The 21,941-nt window shown below is 45.3% G+C and overlaps 2 protein-coding genes across 2 annotated transcripts; both read right to left on the bottom strand.

The window, feature by feature from the left end:
* me3 (malic enzyme 3, NADP(+)-dependent, mitochondrial) lies at nucleotides 1-13,323 on the bottom strand. The gene is made up of 15 exons (XM_030342679.1): nucleotides 13,123-13,323; nucleotides 12,485-12,709; nucleotides 10,577-10,710; nucleotides 9,445-9,594; nucleotides 9,079-9,154; nucleotides 7,543-7,704; nucleotides 6,491-6,594; nucleotides 6,305-6,414; nucleotides 6,048-6,145; nucleotides 4,723-4,836; nucleotides 4,536-4,641; nucleotides 3,992-4,134; nucleotides 1,690-1,863; nucleotides 1,293-1,391; nucleotides 1-1,144 (listed from the first exon to the last, which is right to left on the bottom strand). The coding sequence occupies exons 2-15, from the start codon at nucleotides 12,698-12,700 to the stop codon at nucleotides 983-985; spliced, it is 1,848 nt and encodes a 615-aa protein (XP_030198539.1). The 5' UTR covers nucleotides 12,701-12,709; nucleotides 13,123-13,323; the 3' UTR covers nucleotides 1-982.
* A 310-nt stretch (nucleotides 13,324-13,633) lies between these two features.
* On the bottom strand, nucleotides 13,634-20,939 carry ildr1b (immunoglobulin-like domain containing receptor 1b). The gene is made up of 8 exons (XM_030342681.1): nucleotides 20,891-20,939; nucleotides 19,960-20,130; nucleotides 18,839-18,988; nucleotides 17,868-17,987; nucleotides 16,249-16,395; nucleotides 15,689-15,814; nucleotides 14,576-15,588; nucleotides 13,634-14,300 (listed from the first exon to the last, which is right to left on the bottom strand). The coding sequence occupies exons 1-8, from the start codon at nucleotides 20,937-20,939 to the stop codon at nucleotides 14,262-14,264; spliced, it is 1,815 nt and encodes a 604-aa protein (XP_030198541.1). The 3' UTR covers nucleotides 13,634-14,261.
* Between the last annotated feature and the right edge of the window lie 1,002 nt (nucleotides 20,940-21,941).

Below are 21,941 nucleotides of genomic sequence, written 5' to 3'. Positions count from 1 at the left end.
TTGTATTTCCAACATTTATTGCATTTTTTCCATTCCATTCCATCCTGTCACAACATTTCCTTATTTGAACTACAAACAAAACCTTCCCGAGGTGTGCGAGTGCTGAGCCGAGAAGACAGAAAGCCACGGTACAAAACAAACCTATAAAAGAGGACTCATTTGGACTATAAAACCATGACAACATCTCAAACAGTGGAACAAGTAGGGCTTAGGATAACCTACTCGGAGGGGCGGGGGGGGGGGGGGGGTCACGCCGACATAGTATACACCTCAAGCAACCATCAGGCAGGGCCAAGGAGGTGAGCTGTTCAATATGGGGTCTGGAATTACAACTCTGGTAGCTTTGTAACTAAATAAAGCGAAACGGCCCACTGTCTCATATGTAGGCTGTTTTTGTGCTTTCTTGAAAGGAGTGTTCAAAGGAAACGAATACGCCCAGATCACGTAACATCAGTTCCGTTAAATCACCAAAATACGAGATATTTCAGTCCTGAGGGGATAGTGGACGCAGGCACTATGAGCACTTGTGCATTTGGCCATAACTATGTACGCATTGCAAAAAGTCCAACCGTAATTATTTGAATATTCAGAAGCACAAGGAGTATTGTTATATTTATATTATGTTTTGGCAGGACATGCAAATACAGCAGCAATTGATATTTCCCGGTACAGGAACAAAGCATTCCACCGTCGCTGATCCAAAATTATATTCAGCTAAAATAAAGAAAAGCCACTTCTATACTTAATATCAAAATACCAAATTGGACAACACAAAAACAAGGAAGGCAGGTCTCTAGAGGAACTCAGCATCCAGAATAGATTTCGTAGTAGATAGTTGGGGTCCTAACCTGTGCGTCATTTCATTACGCAAGAGATGGGCGCCCACAGATATAGATTGCATGTAACTATTGATAACGCAGCCTGTGAAGCCCATCAGTCGGCCTGGGCAGTGGGGTGGCCTAGGGGAGACGGGGAGTGTCCCTCACACGTCCTGCATGTTCATGGCCTCCTCGGGCCATCTGTAGGAGTCCAGGGTGAAGGAGTCGTAGTCTGGGCTGTAGATGTGAGACAACACGAAGGCCTCCTTGTCCTTGGGCTCGGGGTAGATCGAGGCGATGTTGTGTTTGTATGCGTAGTTCACCACCTAGTACGCCAGAGGCAGAACGCGGGTAAGAGGCAGGAGGAAATGAATGAGAAACAAAAAGATGTCTGATATTTCCTGATTGAAGGGAATCGATATGAACTCTGTGCAGGGGGGGCTTGGGGGTTTTTGGGGGGAGCATTCGTTTTACCTTGACGGCGATCTTGAAAGACACCTCTCTGATGTTGCTAAGAGGGGGATAGAGTCTCCCCTCTGCCAAGTTTTCCTCCGTTACCATTTCAGCAATCGCCTGAGAGACAAGAGTCCGCAAAGGAACAGAAGAGATCAGTGGAAGATGCAGAAGCAGAAAGCAGAAGCTCAGCGTGGAAAGCACAACAAACTTAGTTCAGACTGAGTACTTGACTGACCTCTATGACTTGGAGCATATTCAATTTAACCAAAACTAAACGTCTACATTTTGGTGCTTTGATGTGGCAGTTTGTAGACATTGATTACTTAAATTCTTCATACATACTGTTGTGATTAAGTGTGTGTCAGAATTACCGTTGTCCAAATATTTGGGATACGAAAATAAAATAAAATATCACCTCAGCGGTAGTCAGGAAGATGTCATCTGATATGTGTCGCACGCGGGCGGCGATGACACCCAAAGCCACTCCTGGGAAGACGTAGGCATTGTTCCCCTGGCCCGGGTAGAAGGTGCGCCCGTCAGCCAGTGTCACCTTGTCAAACGGGCTGCCACTGGCGAAGATACCCCGCCCCTGACAAAGGAATCAACTGTCAGCACATGCATTAAACGCCAAACCTTTCCCCTTTCATTGAATGAAGCTAGAATGTGTCATCACAGTATGCAAACTGTAATAGGAATTTCCATAAGACATGTTGTTCACAAGACAAGTGTCTTTTTTCAGCCAATAGACATATATAGAGCTATTAATATATCACTCTTAGAGAGCGAGCGAGAGATTTCAAAAAGGTAATTAATTTATAATAATAATTAATCTCATTAAAATATATATTTTTATATATAAAAATATTAGAGCTGTCAGTTAAACGCGTTATTAACGGCGTTAACGCGAACCGAATTTAACGGCGTTGAAAATTTTAACGCGCGATTAACGCAATTACTTTATAAAAAAAAAATATATATATCTTTTTTTTTTTTGGCTCAAAACAAAGAAGCAGTAGCCTGACTGCTATGTTCAAATGACATTTGTTCAAAGCAGTCGTTTAATTGCACTATAGGCTCTTTTTTTGTATCGTCCTGTTTTGATCAGTGTATATGCCAATGTTGTTATCAGTAAAAAATCATTTGCACAAGGCAAGCCGATGCACTTCACCATGTTGATAAGAGAATTAAAATGAGAAGAATTATGGGACAAAAAAATCAAGGGATATTTAGCATAGAAAAAGAATTTGCGATTAATCGCGATTAATTAGAGTTAACTATGACATTAATGCGATTAATCACGATTAAATATTTTAATCGCTTGACAGCTCTAAAAAATATATATTTAATGAGATTAATTATTATGATAAATTAATTACCTTTTTGAAATTGAACAATAAAAAATGACATTGAAAAACTCGACTGGGGAAGCCAGGGGTCGACTTTGACGCAAAAAGTTGAAAAAAGCCGAAAAAAATGCACTTGCCCCACCACAGGCCCAGTTGCCCCACCACAGGCCAAGTTGCCCCACCACAGGCCCAGTTGCCCCACCACAGGCCAAGTTGCCCCACCACAGGCCCAGTTGCCCCACCAAAGGCCTTGGCTTGGGGGCTGCAGCTGGATGCTACTCGGTTCCCTGGGGGGAAACTGAGGCACTCGGATGCCGCAATACCTGGGATGCCTTCCCTATGATGCCAGAAGGGAGTATTGGCATGCCTATCCACAGCCGTACCCTCAAGGACGGTTCCCTGCTATAACACTGCAGTGTGCCCACTGTTGGGGGCACATTACAGTGCTTCAACCTTTGCATGCTTGCTGTGTTGCCAATGGTTGCCCTTCTGCAGAGACTTCTTTGATCTTGTACTATTTTTACCCTTTATTACAATAGCTCTTTAGGTTTATTCTGAGTTGTGTTAATACAGTTCAAAGGATTTACACCACAGCACAAGCAACCACCGGCAAACGGGATGCAAGAAGGATTTGAGCAAAGCATCCCCCCCACCTTTAACCAAGCACTACGTGAGTACATCTTGGACTCTTGGATTTAGTGAAATGTGTACCACGTTCGAGTAAAGCTGAGGAACAGGACTAGCCTGGCGCCGCCCACCTACCTACTTCCGCTCAATTTTCATTTCACTTCAGAACTAGGTCTGGGTCTGCTTAATGTAAATGTGTTCCATGTCGACCCGATTTCTGGCGGTCCAATCAGCGAACAGAGGGAGTGGCTGAGAACGATGACGTCTAGGTCGCGCGCCCGTTTCAGTTGTAGTCAGAGATGAGTAGTCAGTCAGTCAATGACAAGACCCAGCGTCGACAGTTGACCACAAACATATCTCTGTCCTTGCTGTTGAATATTCATTTAGAATGTACAACTGTTCCTTGAACTCTTACATCAGATAAACAAAACCTGCAGCTATCGTTCAGAGACATTTTTACGCTTCATCTTGTTTTGTTTGTGTAAAGCCTGTGCGTGCAGGAAGCTTGTTTTGCGGCAGGTCCCGTCGCATGACATACGATACGTCACGACCAAACGCGATGCGATTAGTTATGGCAGATCCAGAGTGGCACTGGGCAGATCCAATCATTTTAAAACTTCTACAGACATCCGCCTCCAAGTGAGTGAACGTTTGTCAATTGAGCAGTTCCAGACCTTCTGTACAAATGAAATGAAGTACGATGGTCTGGTAGGACCAGGCTAGAACAGGACGGTGCATTGGTACCTCTGTGAGCTGGTAGCACTGCTCTGCCGTGCACTCTGCCTTGCTGGTTGGGTTGCTCAGGGCAAAGATGATTGGCCGCTCGTTGAAGGTGGCCATGGCTTTGATGATGCTCTCGGTAAAAGCTCCAGCGATGGCAGCAACTCCTGCGAAAGGTTTGAAACCCAATTCATCTCAGGCTTATTGGGATTGCACTTAAATTGTATTTTTAAGCTGGAACTTTGATTATCTATATATACACTCATGCCATGGATGTGAAGTGATGTTTTGAGTTAATCAATGCTAGAGGGGAAAGGTCATTGCTTTTTGTTGTTACCAATACCTTTACAACATGTCCAGCAGTTGGGTAACCATTTGGGAAGTCGATTTCTTTTGAATTGATACCAATTTGGAGTAAGTCACCATAGATGACATCAGAAGTGCTACTGATGTGGATTAATAACACTGATGTGAATTAATAACACTCATGTGTGCGATGTGAATCTGCTCATTTCCATTCAAAGGGATGGACCAGTGGCTGATGGATAAAACATGGGACCGGGCTCACCAATGATGGTGGTAGGTTTGATCGTGTGCACCACCTCTTCCAGGGTCTTGATATGAGGATGATCCTGGGCAAACTCCTCCTTCTCGTGGTTCAGATTGCCTCTGCCCTGCAACGAGTCAACCGGCTTCAGAAACACACATTTGACTGGAGATCGTTTCAACAGGCTTTTTAGAAAGGATGGCATTACCTTCACGATGAGACCTTTGGAATCAACCATCCAGATCCTCTTGGCGGCCTCTGCTCTCGGCACACCCTCTTTGGCCATGGCCATCAGCAGCAGGTTGGCGATGCCCAGAGCAGCCTGGAAAAGAGAAGAACCGCTATTAATTGATTTCTCAATGCTTAAGGCAGGGCTGATAGGAAGTGAAATTATCTGTGCCTGATATTATCATACATTCGAAGACACCATAGAGAATTGCCTTTCTTGACAACAATAAAAGGAGCCGAACTCGCACACCATGTAGCCGATGCAACAATACGTTTTTATTGCATAAAAGTCTAAAGCGCTACCCAAAGTGTTGTGCAAAACGTTTCCAGTCCCAGACCATCCACAGTGCAAACATACAAAGGTTCTTCGTTATATAGACTACGCCTAGTTGGTGACAGACAGACCAATCAAAAGATCAGGTATGCCACCAACCATTGCGTGTTGTCTTGACATTTTAAAAAGGCACCGCTCCCCTTTTTCCACTTTCCTTGCCAACATACCTGGCCGAGCTCCTCCCTGACTTCAGGCACCACGCCTGTACTCTATCAGGCCTTTCACACCGCCGCAAAATCGGCTAGTTCGGAGCTAGAGCCATTGTTTTGGTTGCACAACGCCAGAGAACCGGCTCCGGCCTGTAAAAGCCGGTTAAACTCCAACCCCAGGATTGAGCTGGACTAGAACTGCCTTTACGCCAGGGGCAGGGGGCGGGGTTATCCTTACCTTCATAAACAGGAAGACCAACGAAGGCGCGATGGTTGCTGGGAAAGCGGAGACGTATGCCGACGTTTGCAGTGACGTCATGACGTTGCTCACGCCGGCTCCATGGCTGGCTCTGGCCGGTGTGAAACCAACTGGTTCATAACTGGGATAAGGCTGGAACCAGTTTTGAACTGGCCCTAGCACCATTCCGGAACTGGCTCTTGGTTCTTTTTGGTGTGAAAGGCCTATATCAGGCCTGTTAAGGGGAACCATCAGACTCAGCTATTTTCTGATGCAAGACGGTACTGCTTTATCAGCATTTTTGGAGAAAGAAAAAAAAACATCCTTCTACATCAGCTCCATTCTCCACAAAACATTTGTGAAGAGGTTGGAACATTGGCTCGATTTTTTTCCAAACCGAACAATGGAGAACGCAAATCCAAGACCAATGAAATCATTGGTCCTTTCCGCTATTGTTTGAAACAGTAATCTTATATTACAAGATAACAAGTGTGATGGCCCCGATAAGAAACTCAAATGAACAGATTTCCGTGATGTGGGAATACAGGAATACAATTGCACTAGTAGAGTAATTCATACTTTACCTCTCCTGCTCCTTGGAAGACAAATTTGTGGTCTGAAAGCTTGTTTTTGGTGATTTTCAAAGCAGCCAAGACCCCAGCTACAGCTACTGATGCAGTGCCTTAAAAGTAGAAATAAAAATAAAAATGAATGTGCGGAAAATGTAAACTCTAATGAATCATCAATCAAATAATAAGTTGATAACTTGAGCTTTGTTATCCGTTTTCTCAGAAAGATGAATCACAGGCTTCCAGAAACCGCTGGATACTGTGGATGTTACCTTGGATATCATCATTAAAAGTGCAGTAATGGTTCCGGTATTTGTTCAGGATGCGGAAAGCGTTGCTGTTTGCAAAGTCCTCAAACTGAATGAGGCAGTGCATGCCGTACCTGCCGGAAGACAGGGTGTCAGTAAACAGGACAACACCAAGACCAAATATTAGTCCACTCAAGCTCCTTCACTCACTTGTCCGTCACGGCCTGCATGAACTCATCGACGAGGTCATCGTATTCTTTGCCTCTAATCCTCTTGTGCTTCAGTCCGATGTACAAGGGGTCGTCAAGTAGTGCCTGATTAAATAAAATACAAAAAAATTGATGTAATTCGCATGATATTCCCCAACTTGGCAGCTACCCTAACCTCACCTAACCAGCCTGCCCTTCAAATCTCTCCAAATCCGTAGAATCACTTTTTAATGATTACTTGGAGTCAGTGGCGAAAATATCGACGGTGCAACAGGTGCAGCTGCACCGGGGCCCAGACGCCGCCCGGGGCCCAGACGCCGCCAGGGGCCCAAAAAAAAGGAGCTGTCCAGCTCGGCACAGGCGACCCAGGGCGACACATGTGTCGGGGGCGCCCTCTGGTGGCGCCCTTAATTAATTAACGGCCAGCGCCGGCCCTGATGGTGACAATAGCAGTACTCTAGAGTGGCTGTGCGTGCGTGTCCATGCGTGTGTGTACGTGCGCTTGTGATTAACACACACACACACACACACACACACACACACACACACACACACACACACACACACACACACACACACACACACACACACACACACACACACACACACACACACACACACACCTGATGGACGATTAAGACTATAAAAAGGTCACCATACCTTTAACGAACATAAACATGATTTTCCATGGGGACATATGAACATGTACTCTACTGATGTCATTGTCTCATTGAAGACGTTGTCATTATTAGATAAGGAGGAGCAGGGAGCCATAGCCTGAGGATGATCATGATCATACCAAATTTCAAATACTTCCCTCTGAAGTTCCTTATATCAGAGCCATTTTTGGAAACTGTGACAGTGTTGTTTTTCGGTTGCCCGCTACGGTGACACAGACTCCGCCTGCTTATTTTATAAGTCCCCCCCTTAAGATGCCGAATGGCTTAGTTGGCTGGTGCCAAAAAAGACCTGAATCACAGAAATTTGAAATTTGGGCAGGGATCCAGGGTCTTAAACCAGGCACGGGAGCGGGGACCCACGGAGCCACGGTACCTGGTTGTCAGTGCCAACATCCAGGAGTACAGGCAGACACTGCTGGGGTTCGACCCCCCCGCAGGCCGTGTACAGGGCCAGCTTCCCCACGGGGATGCCCATGCCGTAGCTGCCCAGGTCGCCCAGACCGAGGATGCGCTCGCCGTCCGTCACCACAACGGCCTGGAGACGGAGAGAGGAACAACATGAGGAGCATGCACACACACACACCACCAAAAAGCAGAACGAACGGGGGCACTCTGATGTATATCTGAATGTTAAATGCATAATCTGAGAGTCAGTGTCTGAGTATGGAAGTGTGTGTATTCATGCAAATATAAACAAGTATATATGTTTTCTCAATTTACTACAATTTTATTTTTCTTACAAAAATACAAACAATAGAAACGGAGAGTTGGAAATCATGAGTTGTAATGGTAATTGATGTCTGATTCATGAACGATTCGTAAATAATCTTTAGGGATCTGGTACGTACAATTCGTAATTCGTTCATTAGTTCTTTGATTTAGATACGACAAAGATCCAAATTTCACAACACTAGAAATTATACTGTATCAACTCAGATATTTAAATCAGACTTATTTGAATAATGACTTTGTGGAACTGGCCACAGCGGCCAGTTCCACAAAGTCATTAAAAATAAAATAAAAGTGATTTACAAAGGTCAGTGACTGACCTTTGTAAATCACTTTTATTCTTCAATCACAGCCAGAGGAAATGCCTAACTACTAGGGATTGGCAAAACGATTATTTTTTTGTTCCGGGAGTTCCGTTCACTATCACGATTCGTTAGTTTGATTTCGTTTGTTTGATTCGTTTGTTGAGTCAGATGGTCTGTTACTTCATTTGGCAGGGAATCGGAAAAGATGGAATAAGTATTAAGCATATATATATATAAAGCACATACGTGCCTTTTTTTCATAAATATCCTTAATACATAATGGGGTGCAGTTAGAATTAAATGGCGTCTTCCAAGTAGCGCTAATAAGCAGTGAATCACCATTGCGCGAATTCCCTACTAGACCAAACGAGACTCGTAATGGTAGGTAAAAACAATACTTTATTAAAGCATGCAATTGTGATGTAGAACAAAATAAAAATAATACAAATTGTTGAATGATATTGCAGCCTACAGCGATCGTTAGTTAACTTGTGTGGTGGTGCCTCATCATTTGCTTACCCACGTGCCATGGCAACGTGATTGCTACCTGCTGTAGTACTCTCATTGGCTGAATCGTTGAACGTTTTAGACTCAATCAATATAAGGTTGCGGGCAGACGAATCTCTGTTCGATTGTATATTTTATTGACGTGACCATATTTTTGTTACATGGTTTTGGGAATCAGTTCTCGTCGTTCACCTTCGGGATTCGTTCGTTCTGACCGAATCGTTTGCGACCGACCCATCCCTTATAACTACAGTGCATCAGCCTTGTGGACTGATGAACTAGAGTTACTAGAGCGTAACAGAAGAGCGGTTCACAAGAGCAGAGTGGTGTGCGTCTGGGAACGTGGAAGTGCGTCACAGTGTGGGTACCTTGATGTTTTCTTCAGGCCATGAGTTGAGTACGCTGGCAATGTGGCCTTTGTCGTGTATTGTGATAAAAAGCCCTCTGTCAAAAAATACATTAAAAAGAATTGAAAACCCTACAAATAAATACGATTTGAGAATAAGAATTAAATACACAATGAAATAAGAAATTGTTGTTTGGGAGGCCCTTAGCAATGTTCCCAAGTTTTGAATTTCCTTCTCGCCAAGTTTAACAAAACATTTGAACGCTTAAATACAAGGCCATAATGATGCCCGATAAACGGTGAACGATTAGATCATATAAAGGATGCTTATTAGTACTTGTACTAGAACATATATGTACATGTTCATGAGTAAATATGGGTGTCCTACCTTGGCCTTCTGAATGCCAGGCCATACTGTTGACAGGCCAGCCCCACCGTGGGAGTGTAAACAATGGGCATAAACTCCTCAATATCTGAGGTCAACAAACGATAAAACAGCTTCTCATTCCTGTCCTGGAGAGTCATCAGCAGAATGTACCTGGGTAGGAAAAAAATATACGATAATGAAAAATATACCAAGGATACAAATAAATAACATCAGGGATTTGGGGAACTGAAATTAAGGTAGGTAATGTTCTTCATAACTAAAAGGTATTTCATGTTGTGGCATCCCGGGTCCGGCGCAGTGAAACTGGAGGCCCAGGGGGCAGGTGGTAGAGGCGTTGTATCACCCATATACACCAGATGGCGCCAGTGAGCGCATTGGTGCCAGCGCAAATCAGCGGGAATCAAAGCACCTGTAGAGAAGCATGGCCCAAGTAGCCTGCTTCTAGACTCATTCAATCAGGGCTCTCCCGGTTTTCGCGTTGAGAGACTGATCCACGAGGGGGAGAGACAGACGAATACCCAGAGGGTTATTCCTGCCCGAAGGAAACGTGGAGATATTCTTCCCAGTTTTTTTTTAATAAGATACTTAAGTTGAATAAACAAGCAGAATAATGTGCTGATTGGGAGGAGGTGGTTCACTCACCAAGCCGTGTTGCCAAAATGTAGGAAACTTGTATCGCGTGTGTGCTGTGGTCGTTGCCTAGCTACCGGGATGCCAGTGGTATGCCTCATGCTCCGTCTGTTTACACTGCAGGCCGGCTCACACTGTACAACTTTGAGAGCTGATTTCTCTTCCCCTCCCCCCTCTGAAAATATTTGAGCATTTCTGAGACATGGTCTAACTCAATTGAAGAGAGTATCAGATTACATTATTTAAAGAAGAAATGAAAACAAAACCAACATTGTCATGTCAGCAGTTTCCTTTCTGGATTAACTTGAAGGGAAACAATTATGCAAAAAACAACACAATGCAATTGTTTTCCTCAATCCTCAATATGATTCATAAGTTGATCGAAATGGTCAACCCTCTCACGAGAAGTACAAAAAGAAAGAAGAAAAGTGGCGGGCGGTGTATTCCGTTTACTCTTTCGGATGCTGACGACGGGGGTGTATGACGCATGGGTGCTGCTCACTTGTCCAGGGGGTTGCTTCGCGTTTCATAGCTCTTCATCACACGCAGCACCTGGACATCCTGGGAGAGGAAGCAGGGAGGCAGCAGGCCGTGGATCCCCAGCTGGAGGCGCTCCTCCAGGCTGAAGCCCATCCCCTGCAGGCCAGAGGTAGAGGAGGAGGAGAAGGAGGAGGAGGAAGAAGGAGGAGGAGGAGGAGGTAGAGGAGGAGGAGGAGGAGGAGCAGGTAGAGGAGGAGGAGGAGGAGGAGGAGGAGGAGGAGGTAGAGGAGGTAGAGGAAGAGGAGGAGGAGGAGGAGGAGGTAGAGGAGGAGGAGGTAGAAGGAGGAGGAGGAGGAGGAGGTAGAGGAGGAGGTAGAGGAGGAAGAGGAGGAGGAGGTAGAGGAGGAGGAGGAGGAGGAGGAGGAGGAGGAGGAGGAAGAGGAGGAGGAAGAGGAGGAAGAGGTAGAAGAGGAGGAAGAGGAAGAGGAAGAAGAGGAAGAGGAAGAAGAGGAGGAAGTAGAGGAGGAAGAGGAGGAAGAAGAGGAGGAGGTAGAGGAGGAGGAGGATGCTGGTAAGCAAGAATAGAGCCTCTGGAAAACCCCATCATCAAGGCAACACTTAAATAAACTACAAACACAAAAAGGGAAGCCACAGCGCGGATGACGACTCATGAGTGAGTCACGGGGGCTCCAGCTACCGCGCCCAAACAACATCCACTCGCCTTTTACTTTCCTCGTTTCCTCATCCCTGCACCGCGCTATACACCCCTCAGCTGACAAATAATTATCTTATTGATTGTATTTGGGAACCTTGGTATACAACCATTCATTTGAGCTAGTGGCAACTGCGTCCGGGGCATAAAGAGCAGCTGCGGAACACGGCTGGACCTCCTCTGCTCTCTGGTGGAAGGCAGGGCTGCTACACTTGCGTCCATTGGAACGCCACCAACAGGGTGACCTGGAAGTGTGTGTGTGTGTGTGTGTGTGTGTGTGTGTGTGTGTGTGTGTGTGTGTGTGTGTGTGTGTGTGTGTGTGTGTGTGTGTGTGTGTGTGGTGGAAGCTATTTGTAGCTATTAATTCCATCCAATAGTAGCGTGGTCTACAGTGCCACCCCAGAGCTCGTCCCGTGCCTTCCTCTCAGCTATCTCACTCCACTTCCTATTTCCTGTCAGTGAGCACACTAGCAAACACTGACCTGCAGTACAGCCGCTAACAAACACTGACCTGCACTACAGCACCTAGCAAACACTGACCTGCACTAACTACAACAGCTAGCAAACACTGACCTACACTATAGCAGCTAGCAAACACTGACCAGCACTACAACAGCTAGACAAAACTACCCTGAACAGAACGACAGCACAAGTAATAAAGTCACAATGGGTTTGCATCTAGGTCAAATACATTTATCAGATCCAACTTGTACCCACCAGCAACTACCAAGTTAGCCGTAGTTTCAGTAAGAACGGGTAGGAATTTACCAATCACGCAATTCCAGTTTGAATTCTAGGCCCTTGGCTGCCCTTCAGTGGACAGCAGTCAGAACCAGTGGCCATTTATGGAAGACAATTAACCAAAAGGGAAACCAATGTCCTCGCTGATATGGTTGCATCATGATGCAAGAAACAAACACAGCACAGGCATGTCTATGATGAGCTGATGAGTTGTCTGAGTGTGAGTTTCTGGTTTCCGTTAATCCTATATTGGACTGAGTAAATAACCTGTGCTGTGCTTTGTAAGAAAGTAATTGTTGTAGGGAGGGCAAAAGGGGGCCTATCTCAGAATATCCAATACTTTTTTATTTTGTGCAATATGTAACAAAATACGTTTACATATTTGGTGTCTGTGTTTAACAAGTCTACTGTATTGTATGACTAAACTAACTTCCACTTAATCAAAACATCCCATGTGTTTTCCATTAAACATCTTACCTTGTTCAGGTGCGGGTTTCTGGTAATGTCATAGCCTCGTTTCTTGGTGCTCACGCTCCCTTTGCGGCTCGTCCCGCTGTGACAAGCCCTGGTGGCGGCTGCAGGGCAGGTGTTGTCCGCGGGGCTGGTTACACCAGAGGCCCCATAGACCCTGAGCGCGCCATTTGAAGTGCGTCTGCATAGCGACAATAGAGTTTTTCCAGGAAGAGAGTTCATCCTGCCTGCCTGCAGAGAAAAAAGCGGGGAGAGGGACAACAAATACTCGCGTCAGGCGTTGAAGAGGAGAAACGTGAAGGTAATTTGACCTAGAGAAGATGAATATACATCAATCATCATTCCACGAGTAACTCATGTTTCGCCACCATCCAATGTTAGGTGAGTAAACAACTCGCGTCTAGCGTTAGGTTTGGTCTGTCTTGCACACCTCTATAGCGCAATAAACAATTACTGAAATCATTGCAGTCATTTATGCAAAAACAATATTACACTATAGTATATTTAAAAGATTAATTGAAGGCACAATGTCACTAATTCGTGCTAGTGAGAAGCTAACGGCAGCTATGATGACAGGTCTTCTTCATGAAGCAAACTGCGTAGCTTTTGGCTATCTCTTGTTGCTATTCCTCAACATGCCTTACCTCCTTAAAACCACTTGAATATGAAGTCCGGTTCCGAGTTGTTAATGTTTGAGCTGCCGTGGGACCCTCCTTCCTCTTGAATTATACCTCGATCAGTAGACCGAAGAATGGATTAAAAAAATTATCCAGGCTTCTTTGACATTGACACTTGAAGCCTGTCTCCGCCCCCCAGTCCCGTGCAGTAGGCACCGCCTTTCTTATCAAACACCAATCGGGTGAGTGGAAATAAAAGCACGGTGGATGGGGCTCAGGTTCATTTGGGGAGACGGCAAACTGCTTTGCACAAGCGGTGTTATTATCCTTACATCCATGATCCTTACCTACCGCTGCTCCGTTTTTCATTCGTCACCGTCAGAGCGGCGGTCCATTCAAAGCCTTCTGTAATGTTTAAAGCATAGGATTTACAAACTAATCTCAACCCATTATGCTTAATAGTTTGGATGGGGCCCTCTTTCGGTCAAATATTGAAACTGCTTATTAAAATGAAATCATGAAAGTCAAAGCGTTTATATTGGTTGTCAACACAAATTTATTAAAAATGATGATATTTATTGAACATGCATAAAAGTTACATTTACAATAACAAGTATTCAGACAAAAAATATTTAAGTACCTGTGTTTGGAGTTACAATCAAAAAAATGTCAGACCAATACGCCTGAAGAGGATTAAAGGATAATATAGAAATCATGACAGTGTGCAGTTATGAAGTACTCACATTTGGTCACTAAAGCTATTTTAGAAATGACAATGACAATATGCTGGAGACAACGATTACTTCAGATAAAAAGCACCAATTTGTGCCTTCATTAAAAAATACCAAAAGCAGATCATACAAATTTAACATTAAAGCCAACAAAGCTATGTACAAATACAATTTTACATTAATGCAACCACATTATACATGTCGTTAACAGTTCTAACATCACTGACTGGCATTGGAAGTTGGAACCACTTTACAGGTGTCATGAGTATTGACAGCTTATACAAAAACAGAAATTAAAAAAAACTTCATAATGAACGCAGTAAAAAAAAAATTACAATAACATTTACAGAAAGAATTTTTCCCAACAAACAAAAACTTCAATGTACCTGCAGTCTGTCTTCAATGTCATCTTTTTTTTCAAAACAAAGATAAGCTTCAGATCACTACGCTGATGCCACTACGTGAGCTTCTATCCTATAAGAAAAAGTGGGAAAGGGGAAGAAAAAGTCAATACAAGGGAAGCAGAGGAACCAGAAACCATCCAAACAGAAATGGGCAGAAGGAAATGCCAAGGAGAGAGAGAGAGAGAGAGAGAGAGAGAGAGAGAGAGAGAGAGAGAGAGAGAGAGAGAGAGAGAGAGAGAGAGAGAGAGAGAGAGAGAGAGAGAGAGAGAGAGAGAGAGAGAGAGAGAGAGAGAGAGAGAGAGAGAGAGAGAGAGAGACATGTTAGTAATCGCTAGAAGACCTTACGGAGAAGCGGTCGTAGTGCTTCCGGCCGCTGTTCTGTCCCGGCTGGCTCTCGATGGAGGAGTAGCTCGGGGGCTTCTCTGGCCACAGCTTCCCTTTGCCCACCCGTCCGCGGAGGTCCTCGTCCGAGCTCCAGGACCCCCTGCGACTCGGCGGCGAGTAGCTCCGCTCCCTACGCGGCACCGCGTGGCGCATTTCCTCCATCAGATCATCACGACTGCGGGTTCTTGGCCTGGACGCTCTGCTCCTCCCTCCTCCTCCTCCTCCTCCTCCTCCTCCTCCTCCCCCTCCCCCTCCGGCTGTGGCTGCTGCTCTCCTCCCGGCCGAACCTCCTCGGTCATCCCTCACCCCTCCACGAGCACCTCCTCCTCCTCCTCTCGCCCCTCCTCCCCCCCCTCCTCCTCGACTGCTCTCCCAGTCCGAGTCGTCGCTGTAGCCCCTCAGGATCCCCCTGCGTGGGGGCGAGGGCTCCCTGTACACACCATGGCCGTCCCGGCGGGGGCGACTCCCTCCTGCGTGGATGCCGCCGCCGCCGCCGCCTCCCGCGCGCTGTGAGCTCCCGCTGGACTGGCTAGAGACCCGGTGGCCTCCCCTGACCTCCTCCCCGGCCCCGGGCCCCCGGCGGCTGGGCGGGTGCTGGAAAATGGGCGGCAGGGTGATCACCCTTCTCTCCACCCCTCTGACGCCCATCTCGTCCAGGGCGGACAGCATGCTGGGGGGACCCGACGAGAAGGGCACCGCGTGGGGAGGAGGATTGGTCGGCTGCCGGCGGGGTCCGGCCTGGGGCAGGTGCTGCATGGGCTGCGGAGCCACCATCACGGGGACGTCCATGCCCCTCACCTGGTGCTCCAGGAAGTCCAACATCTGGTTGGGGTCCTGGTGGCCGCCGTGCATGCCGTCGCTGCCGTGGTAACCGTGGTGCTCTGGAGGAGGGGGCTGCTGGAAGAGGGGCATCGGCTGCATCCCGATCGGGGCCATGGCGAAATTCTGCTTGGTCGGATATTCTGAAAACGAGTCTGGAGTGCCACAATTTGAAAAGTGAAACCACTGCAAATGATACAAAAACAAAAAAGCAAAACACCACACTGTGCCCTCATGAATAGAAAGAATACCTACTTGAGTACAGCACGGGCTGGCCATGGGAGGAGACGTTGGAGCTGACGGGGGCGTACATGGGCTGTCCGTGCATCCATGGAGCCATGCCCTTCTGGACATCACGGATCATCCTATGCTGCATCACCGCTGGGAGGGGGGGTCAAGAGGAGAGCCAGTTAAGGGTTTGTAAGCGGTCCACACTTGATAAGGGAGTTCGGATTAAGCAAGCAGACGGGAGTCGGCGCTTTTCAACATGTATTTGGGAAATTTTGTTTAGAAATGATTAAAGCCATTGCCGTTTTTGATTGACGTTTTTACATCAAACCGGCTGAGAAGGTGACTGGACGCTCTCCCACAGTCAGTTCCTAGTGTGAACCGAATTTGTATTACTTTGCTCCGAGCGCACCATGGATGTGGAGAAGCCGAGCTGTCCCCTACGCCCAAGGTAGCGCCACTCCGCCACCACTAGGTGGGGCTACAGTGCTTAATCTCAAGTCCATAAGAATTATTTTGGAATTAATGACCCTGAAAGGCATGAGAACATGGGTCTGAGGAACAGAAAGAGGAGCGGCCTGCCTCACCTTTCTCTGGGCAGCAGCAGGTGCGCGGGCAGCAGGGACAGCGGATGTAGCAGCAGCACTTCTGCGGGCAGCACTGGCAGCAGCAGACGCCCAGTAACAGGATGAGCAGGAGAGCCCCCAGGATGATGAACAGGACCGTCAGCCAGTCTGTGGGGAGCAGCGAGGTCAGGGGTCACGGAGAACCTCAACAGGGAAATGGGAGTGGCTCTGGGAACGGGACTCAAATGTTCACCCAGCAGCCCTTTGCTCTAAAGCCAAAAGCACAGGGCCGAGCCTGGCCAGACGCAAAACTGTGTTTTTTAGACTATTGGCATTGAAAGTAGTAACTTTAACTTGATATTGTCGTTGCCATCTAATCTACATCAATGTAAGTGTTATTGATTTAAAAAGAACATCAACACAATTAACTACACATTTAAGAGAGCTCCATGGTGACTAGGGCTATTTTAAGAACATGCCCTGCGGGCGGCTCCACGAGGTCCCGGCGGGCGACCTGGTGCCCGCCGGGACCATGTTGGCTACACCAGTGGCCTGTACTACGAACCTCGATTAGTGGGTTAGCGAGGTATGTTGCGCTCAAAGCCTGGGTGAGCTGGGACACGAAAGTCAATCTCTTTTTAGCGGCGCTGTATCACCATGGTGACTTATCTTCTCAACCAAACCTGGTCGGGAGCAGGTTTTCAGTCTATCGGGTTAGATCGGAGTGCGCAGCTTCCTAGCCTCCCCTTTGACAATGGCGTCACCTTTACTGGGTGCTCCCGTGGACCTCGGAGCCTGTATCGTACAGGGGTCTCTCAGACAAAGGCTCTTTCGGGACCGATCCCATGGCATTGCCTGAGAATATTCTTTATGAGAGATACAGGTTCTCATCAGCGGGTATTCGCTATTTGATCGTCCTTGTTTGACCTTGTTATGTTATCTATTTGTGCTTACTTCGAACTTCGGGTCTTACTAATCCACTACGCCACCGCCGCTACCTCTCAGTGGTTGAAAACATATGCGATACTTTTCTTACATAGGGTGTATTTAAAGTGAATTTCCTAAACTATAGAATAAGGCAGGTTGGACGTTGCTTGTGCATTTTGAAATCATCATCATTCTTTTGGGATTAATGGCGAACAATTCTGCATTTGGCATAGTTATTTTATAGACAATACGCAGAATCTTTTCACTTATACACATGTATATAGACTGCTTGATCTATCCAGTTTGTAAAGGTGAGAAAAATGACATGATAAACGCCCCTTTCACGTGAACGCGCGTTGAACCTAAAGTGGAAAACCTGGCTTGACTAATCGAATCCTAAGTGAGCTTCGTAGAACCATTTAACTCTGATCGCGAGTTGCGTCTCTGTCGATCCAGGCTTTCCCAAGAAAGCCTGGGTATGTTCAGCGAGATTCGTAGTACAGGGCACTGGTTTGACACTAATAACTGTTTTTGCCATTCTTCCAAATCTTTTTTTTCTACAAACAAAGCAATCCCTTTTGCCAGAACAATGCATTATGGATCGATATGTCATTTCTTCAATACAAAAACATGTGTATGCTAACACTCATGTATACTAATACAGTGGTGCCAATACATACAGTAGGCCCGGTAACCGGTCCTACTGTACTTACGGTAGACGATGAGTTTGATTTCCCGATCAGAGTCCCCGACAGTGTCGCCAGGCGCGTCAATAGTGCAGAAGTACATGCCGTTATCCCACCACATGACCTCGGTAATGGCCAGGTCTGCCTCTGCAAAGGGATAGCAACTTATTTAAATGGACTATGTGAAGAAAGAATCTGATATTCCTACTCATTACGAGCTCCTTTTGCCGGGTGATGAACTGCAGCCTGCATGAGCTCCATGGGTTGAGACAATAACAAATCAGAAACTTAAGCTAGTGACAATCCTAAATAAATGTTGTGGTCGCATTTTCTCTGGTTAAATTACAACAATTTTATAGGCAATTAATGCAGGTTATGCATGTACAAATCCTACACGCAGTCCCTTTAAGTATACAACTTCCAAAATATAACATACACAAAGCGGCTGTACTTTCACATATAGGCCACATATGTGCATGGTTCATAGATGCATAATTAGTCATCTGGTCAGAGGCTTTTATCCAAAGTGACTTCTACGTGAGGCAAAACAAACAAAGCACATCATCCATGTTGTTGCTATTGTTTTGTATGATTGCTGAGAAGCTGTGGGGAATTAGGCACGATGGTCTTTTTGTTCATACCATCCAATGTCCTACTTTGAAACCTAAACAAATGCCAAGGGATTTCATCACGGATCAGACAGTTTTCCGACGGTCAGTATGTGTGTGACATTTACATTTACATTTACATTTAGGGCATTTAGCAGACGCTTTTATCCAAAGCGACTTACAATAAGTACATTTGTCAAAGAAGTGCATCAATATATTGCTGTCGGTACAGAAAGGATGTTCATAGAACCAAGTGCAAGTACAACAATCGCTAGGCTAACCAATACCCCGTGTTGCAGCAATGATAGCAGCTCCTGCAGTTGCTACACAGTTAAGTACTATAATACAATACAATACAATACTAGACATACTAGACATTGAGGGACTCACTGTTTAGAATGGTAATCTTGCGCTCGCGGTACTCCGCGCCCAGCATGGCCTCATTGGTGCCCCTCTTCTGGACCACCGTGCGCAGCGTGCGCTGCCGGTCCGGGCAGTCGTTGGCTGGGTCCTGCCCAAGGCTAAGAGCCGCCTGGTAGACTATCAATGTGAAGACCACCAGGGGGATGGGGACGTTAGATTAACCAACCGGGGGAAAGAGACAATAATATCCTACAGGAGCCATGTAACAATGTGGTAATGATGTTATGTTTATAACTTTCTCCCAAATTGTGTTTTGTTGCTGTATTCTTTCAGCATTGTGAGACCATCCTGCTGCCGGGAGATTTATTTTGGGAAACACTTTACACTCAATGATACAGTACCATCCAAGTAAGGATTAATATGAGATATCAAAGAAAATGCCATAGTATCAACACTGCTCAAGAAATTTCATTGAAAAAAGTATTCCTCTACATTTAACCAAGCATCTTCAAATTAATGTAAAGGACATTGATGGGAAATGTCACATTGTCGCAAACATCACAGGATTGCAGTGTGATATAAAGAATCAAAAAGGTAAACACCTAGTTCATTAACATTACATAGACTGAGAGGGCTAAACTGATTAGCTGTAGCCTGCATTGTCATTCTAGAACGGGGGGAGGGAAGAGGTCCTGTCTGTGGAAGGCGGGTTATTTACACATTAAAGAAGTGAGGTGTTTGCATTAAGTATCAGACCACTTTGCTCCATAGTTAACGCTATTCAACTGGGGAGAGGAGAGCCCCTAAATTCAGAGAGATCTCATACAAAGGACTGTTGCAATTCATATACAAGAAGACAAAGTAATGGGGATTATATGTGACGTGTAATTAGATTTTCATATTTTCCACAGGTTCAATATGCCGTTTTCTGTTTGGAAAGTTTGGCCAAGCACAAAAGGTGGCAAAAGCCTTACGAACGTGAATCTTTTCAACCCAGTCGTGAGGAATGTGAATTTCTAATCTGCCTTGTGGTGAACAAGTCTCCAGAAACTCCCACCATATTATGTTCCCTCCCGCGGTTCGGTCTTCGTAATGCGTTTTTTTTGTATGGCTTCTTTGCAGCGACACACAAGCACCGGCTCACTCACCCGTAGAGTAGTACTCCAGCACAGGGTCTTTACAGAAAGACTTATACCTCCAGGTAACCAGGACGTCTTGAGCGTTGGCCGAGGTGGAATAGTCACAGCGGAGGATTACCGACCCGAAGAGAAACGTAGTCCTCTCTGTTTCGGTAACGATCACCTGTATGGCGAACAGCTCTGATATAGAGATGAGGCCGGAGAGTGGTAGACGACGTTAGAGATTGTAGACAAATAATACTAATACAACTTACTGAGACTGCAACAGAATATATCTGAATAGGACAACATTATGAATGGGCTGGTATAATGCAAGTGTACATTAACTGCATATGAATATGCCTACGTCAATATTAATAATAGACTAGGCCTATATTGTGTTTAGGAATCCAAAACCCAATATATATTTGAGGAGGCCTATCAGTAAAAGCAAGAGCAAGGCCTGAACTGTAATGCAGCATGCTTGGACTTTTAAAACCTTTAAGTAAGTTATACCAATAAGAATCTAACCCATCTGGTAGCATGGGAGCTTATTTCAAGAAGTGCAAACGCACATATAGTAACTATGTCTTTAAATGTAATTGCTGCTGTCAATCATCTGCAATGTTTACAGCTCTCAGTGGGGTGTTGACAGATCACAACGCTAATCGGAAACAAGTGTACATCGAAAGACAGGGTTTAAAATATAAAATAAAATATAGGCCGATATAAAAAGATATAGGCCTATTCATTCGAAATAGATTTTAGTTTTTTTACATTATCTCGTAAAGTGGCACTGGGCTGTCCTTGCCGTCTTGTTTACACCTGTCGATTATTAACCTGTCCACATTCTTTATTTGTTCAGTTTGTCCATGTGTCTTAGACCTATATCAAACATCGATGAGGTATGGCCGAAATGTTAAATTAGTGTGCACCTTGAAACGTTTTGAAACAGGATTACCTTTGGGCAGGTGAGCCAGAAGAAGTGCCACCAATATCATATTTCCCATCTTGTGCTCCCAATCCTGTCGCGGAAGCGACGGACACTTTCTGTTTTAAAACTCAATATATCGAGAAAATACAAAGCGTCCAGACTTCTGCGTGGCGTAGAAACTTATCGACATTATCTGTAATTGTATACGATCGTTGCGCTAATGTTTTTTGGTCCACGGTCTCCGCTTGTTAAATCGTGAGCAGGCCTAATGGCACGGCGAACAACTTTCTCACAGGGAATAACCAGCGGCACTAGCGTCCCATCCCCCAGCTCCAGGTGACATCACTGACCCCTCCCTCGGAACAACAGGTGGATTTCTCCGTGAATAAAATAGATCAAAATGTACAACGGAAAATAAAGAAAGCTGGTAAAGAGACGATTGCTCACCGCGCCCGAACACCCTTTAGTGTTGGTGACTTAGTTACATGTGGCCTTTTGCAACATGCGTCGCATAGCAGCCTACAAGTGGGTTGGGCTCTGTTGTTTGTATCTCTCCAGGCTCCTATTCAGTTTATTCAAAACACTCCTTCCTGGCTCAAGTACTGTTCTCTGTTGAATGGGTAGCCTACAGCCTACTTAAAAGATCTTTAGGGATAAACTACATCTCATCTGGTTTTCGAGAATTGGCTTAATTTTGACCTTTCTGTTTCTAGGCTTTTTCCCTAATATTGTGAGAAAGTCTGGTGAAAAGTCACTCATACATTTTTGTTTGTACCTATAATCTTTATTATTGACCTGCTATGGTAGGTTTCAGTTAACAATATCATTTGGGAAACGTAATAAAATATGTAATAATTATGTTAATATATAATTGTTTTCCCTTAATTGTTATTGAGGGGTACATGCCATATTGTAAAATTGTACACAGTTGTATAAATTCTGGTTGTCAGAACAGTGAAGTGTTTGTTTTGTTTTGTATATTTCTGATAAGCAACGATAAGAAAACATACTCATTATCCAGAGTAAACACACATTATCAAATTTTATCAGGAATATTGACCACACACATACGTAGACA

Source organism: Gadus morhua, chromosome 20, assembly GCF_902167405.1.
Source record: "Gadus morhua chromosome 20, gadMor3.0, whole genome shotgun sequence".
Classification (NCBI taxonomy): domain Eukaryota; kingdom Metazoa; phylum Chordata; class Actinopteri; order Gadiformes; family Gadidae; genus Gadus; species Gadus morhua.
The sequence above is the reverse complement of the archived record's forward strand: the minus strand, read 5'-3'. Positions and strand labels throughout refer to the sequence as shown.

Coding starts and splice junctions, on each gene's coding strand:
- ildr1b (XM_030342681.1), bottom strand. CDS start 20,939: ATGGGAAATATGATATTGGTGGCACTTCTTCTGGCTCACCTGCCCAAA. Junction 20,131..20,890: donor TCTGGCTCACCTGCCCAAAG/GTAATCCTGTTT, acceptor TCTCTATATCAG/AGCTGTTCGCCATACAGGTG. Junction 18,989..19,959: donor GCTGGAGTACTACTCTACGG/GTGAGTGAGCCG, acceptor TCACATTGATAG/TCTACCAGGCGGCTCTTAGC.
- me3 (XM_030342679.1), bottom strand. CDS start 12,700: ATGAACTCTCTTCCTGGAAAAACTCTATTGTCGCTATGCAGACGCACT. Junction 9,155..9,444: donor CTGGCATTCAGAAGGCCAAG/GTAGGACACCCA, acceptor ATTTTTTGACAG/AGGGCTTTTTATCACAATAC. Junction 6,146..6,304: donor TTTTAATGATGATATCCAAG/GTAACATCCACA, acceptor TCTACTTTTAAG/GCACTGCATCAGTAGCTGTA.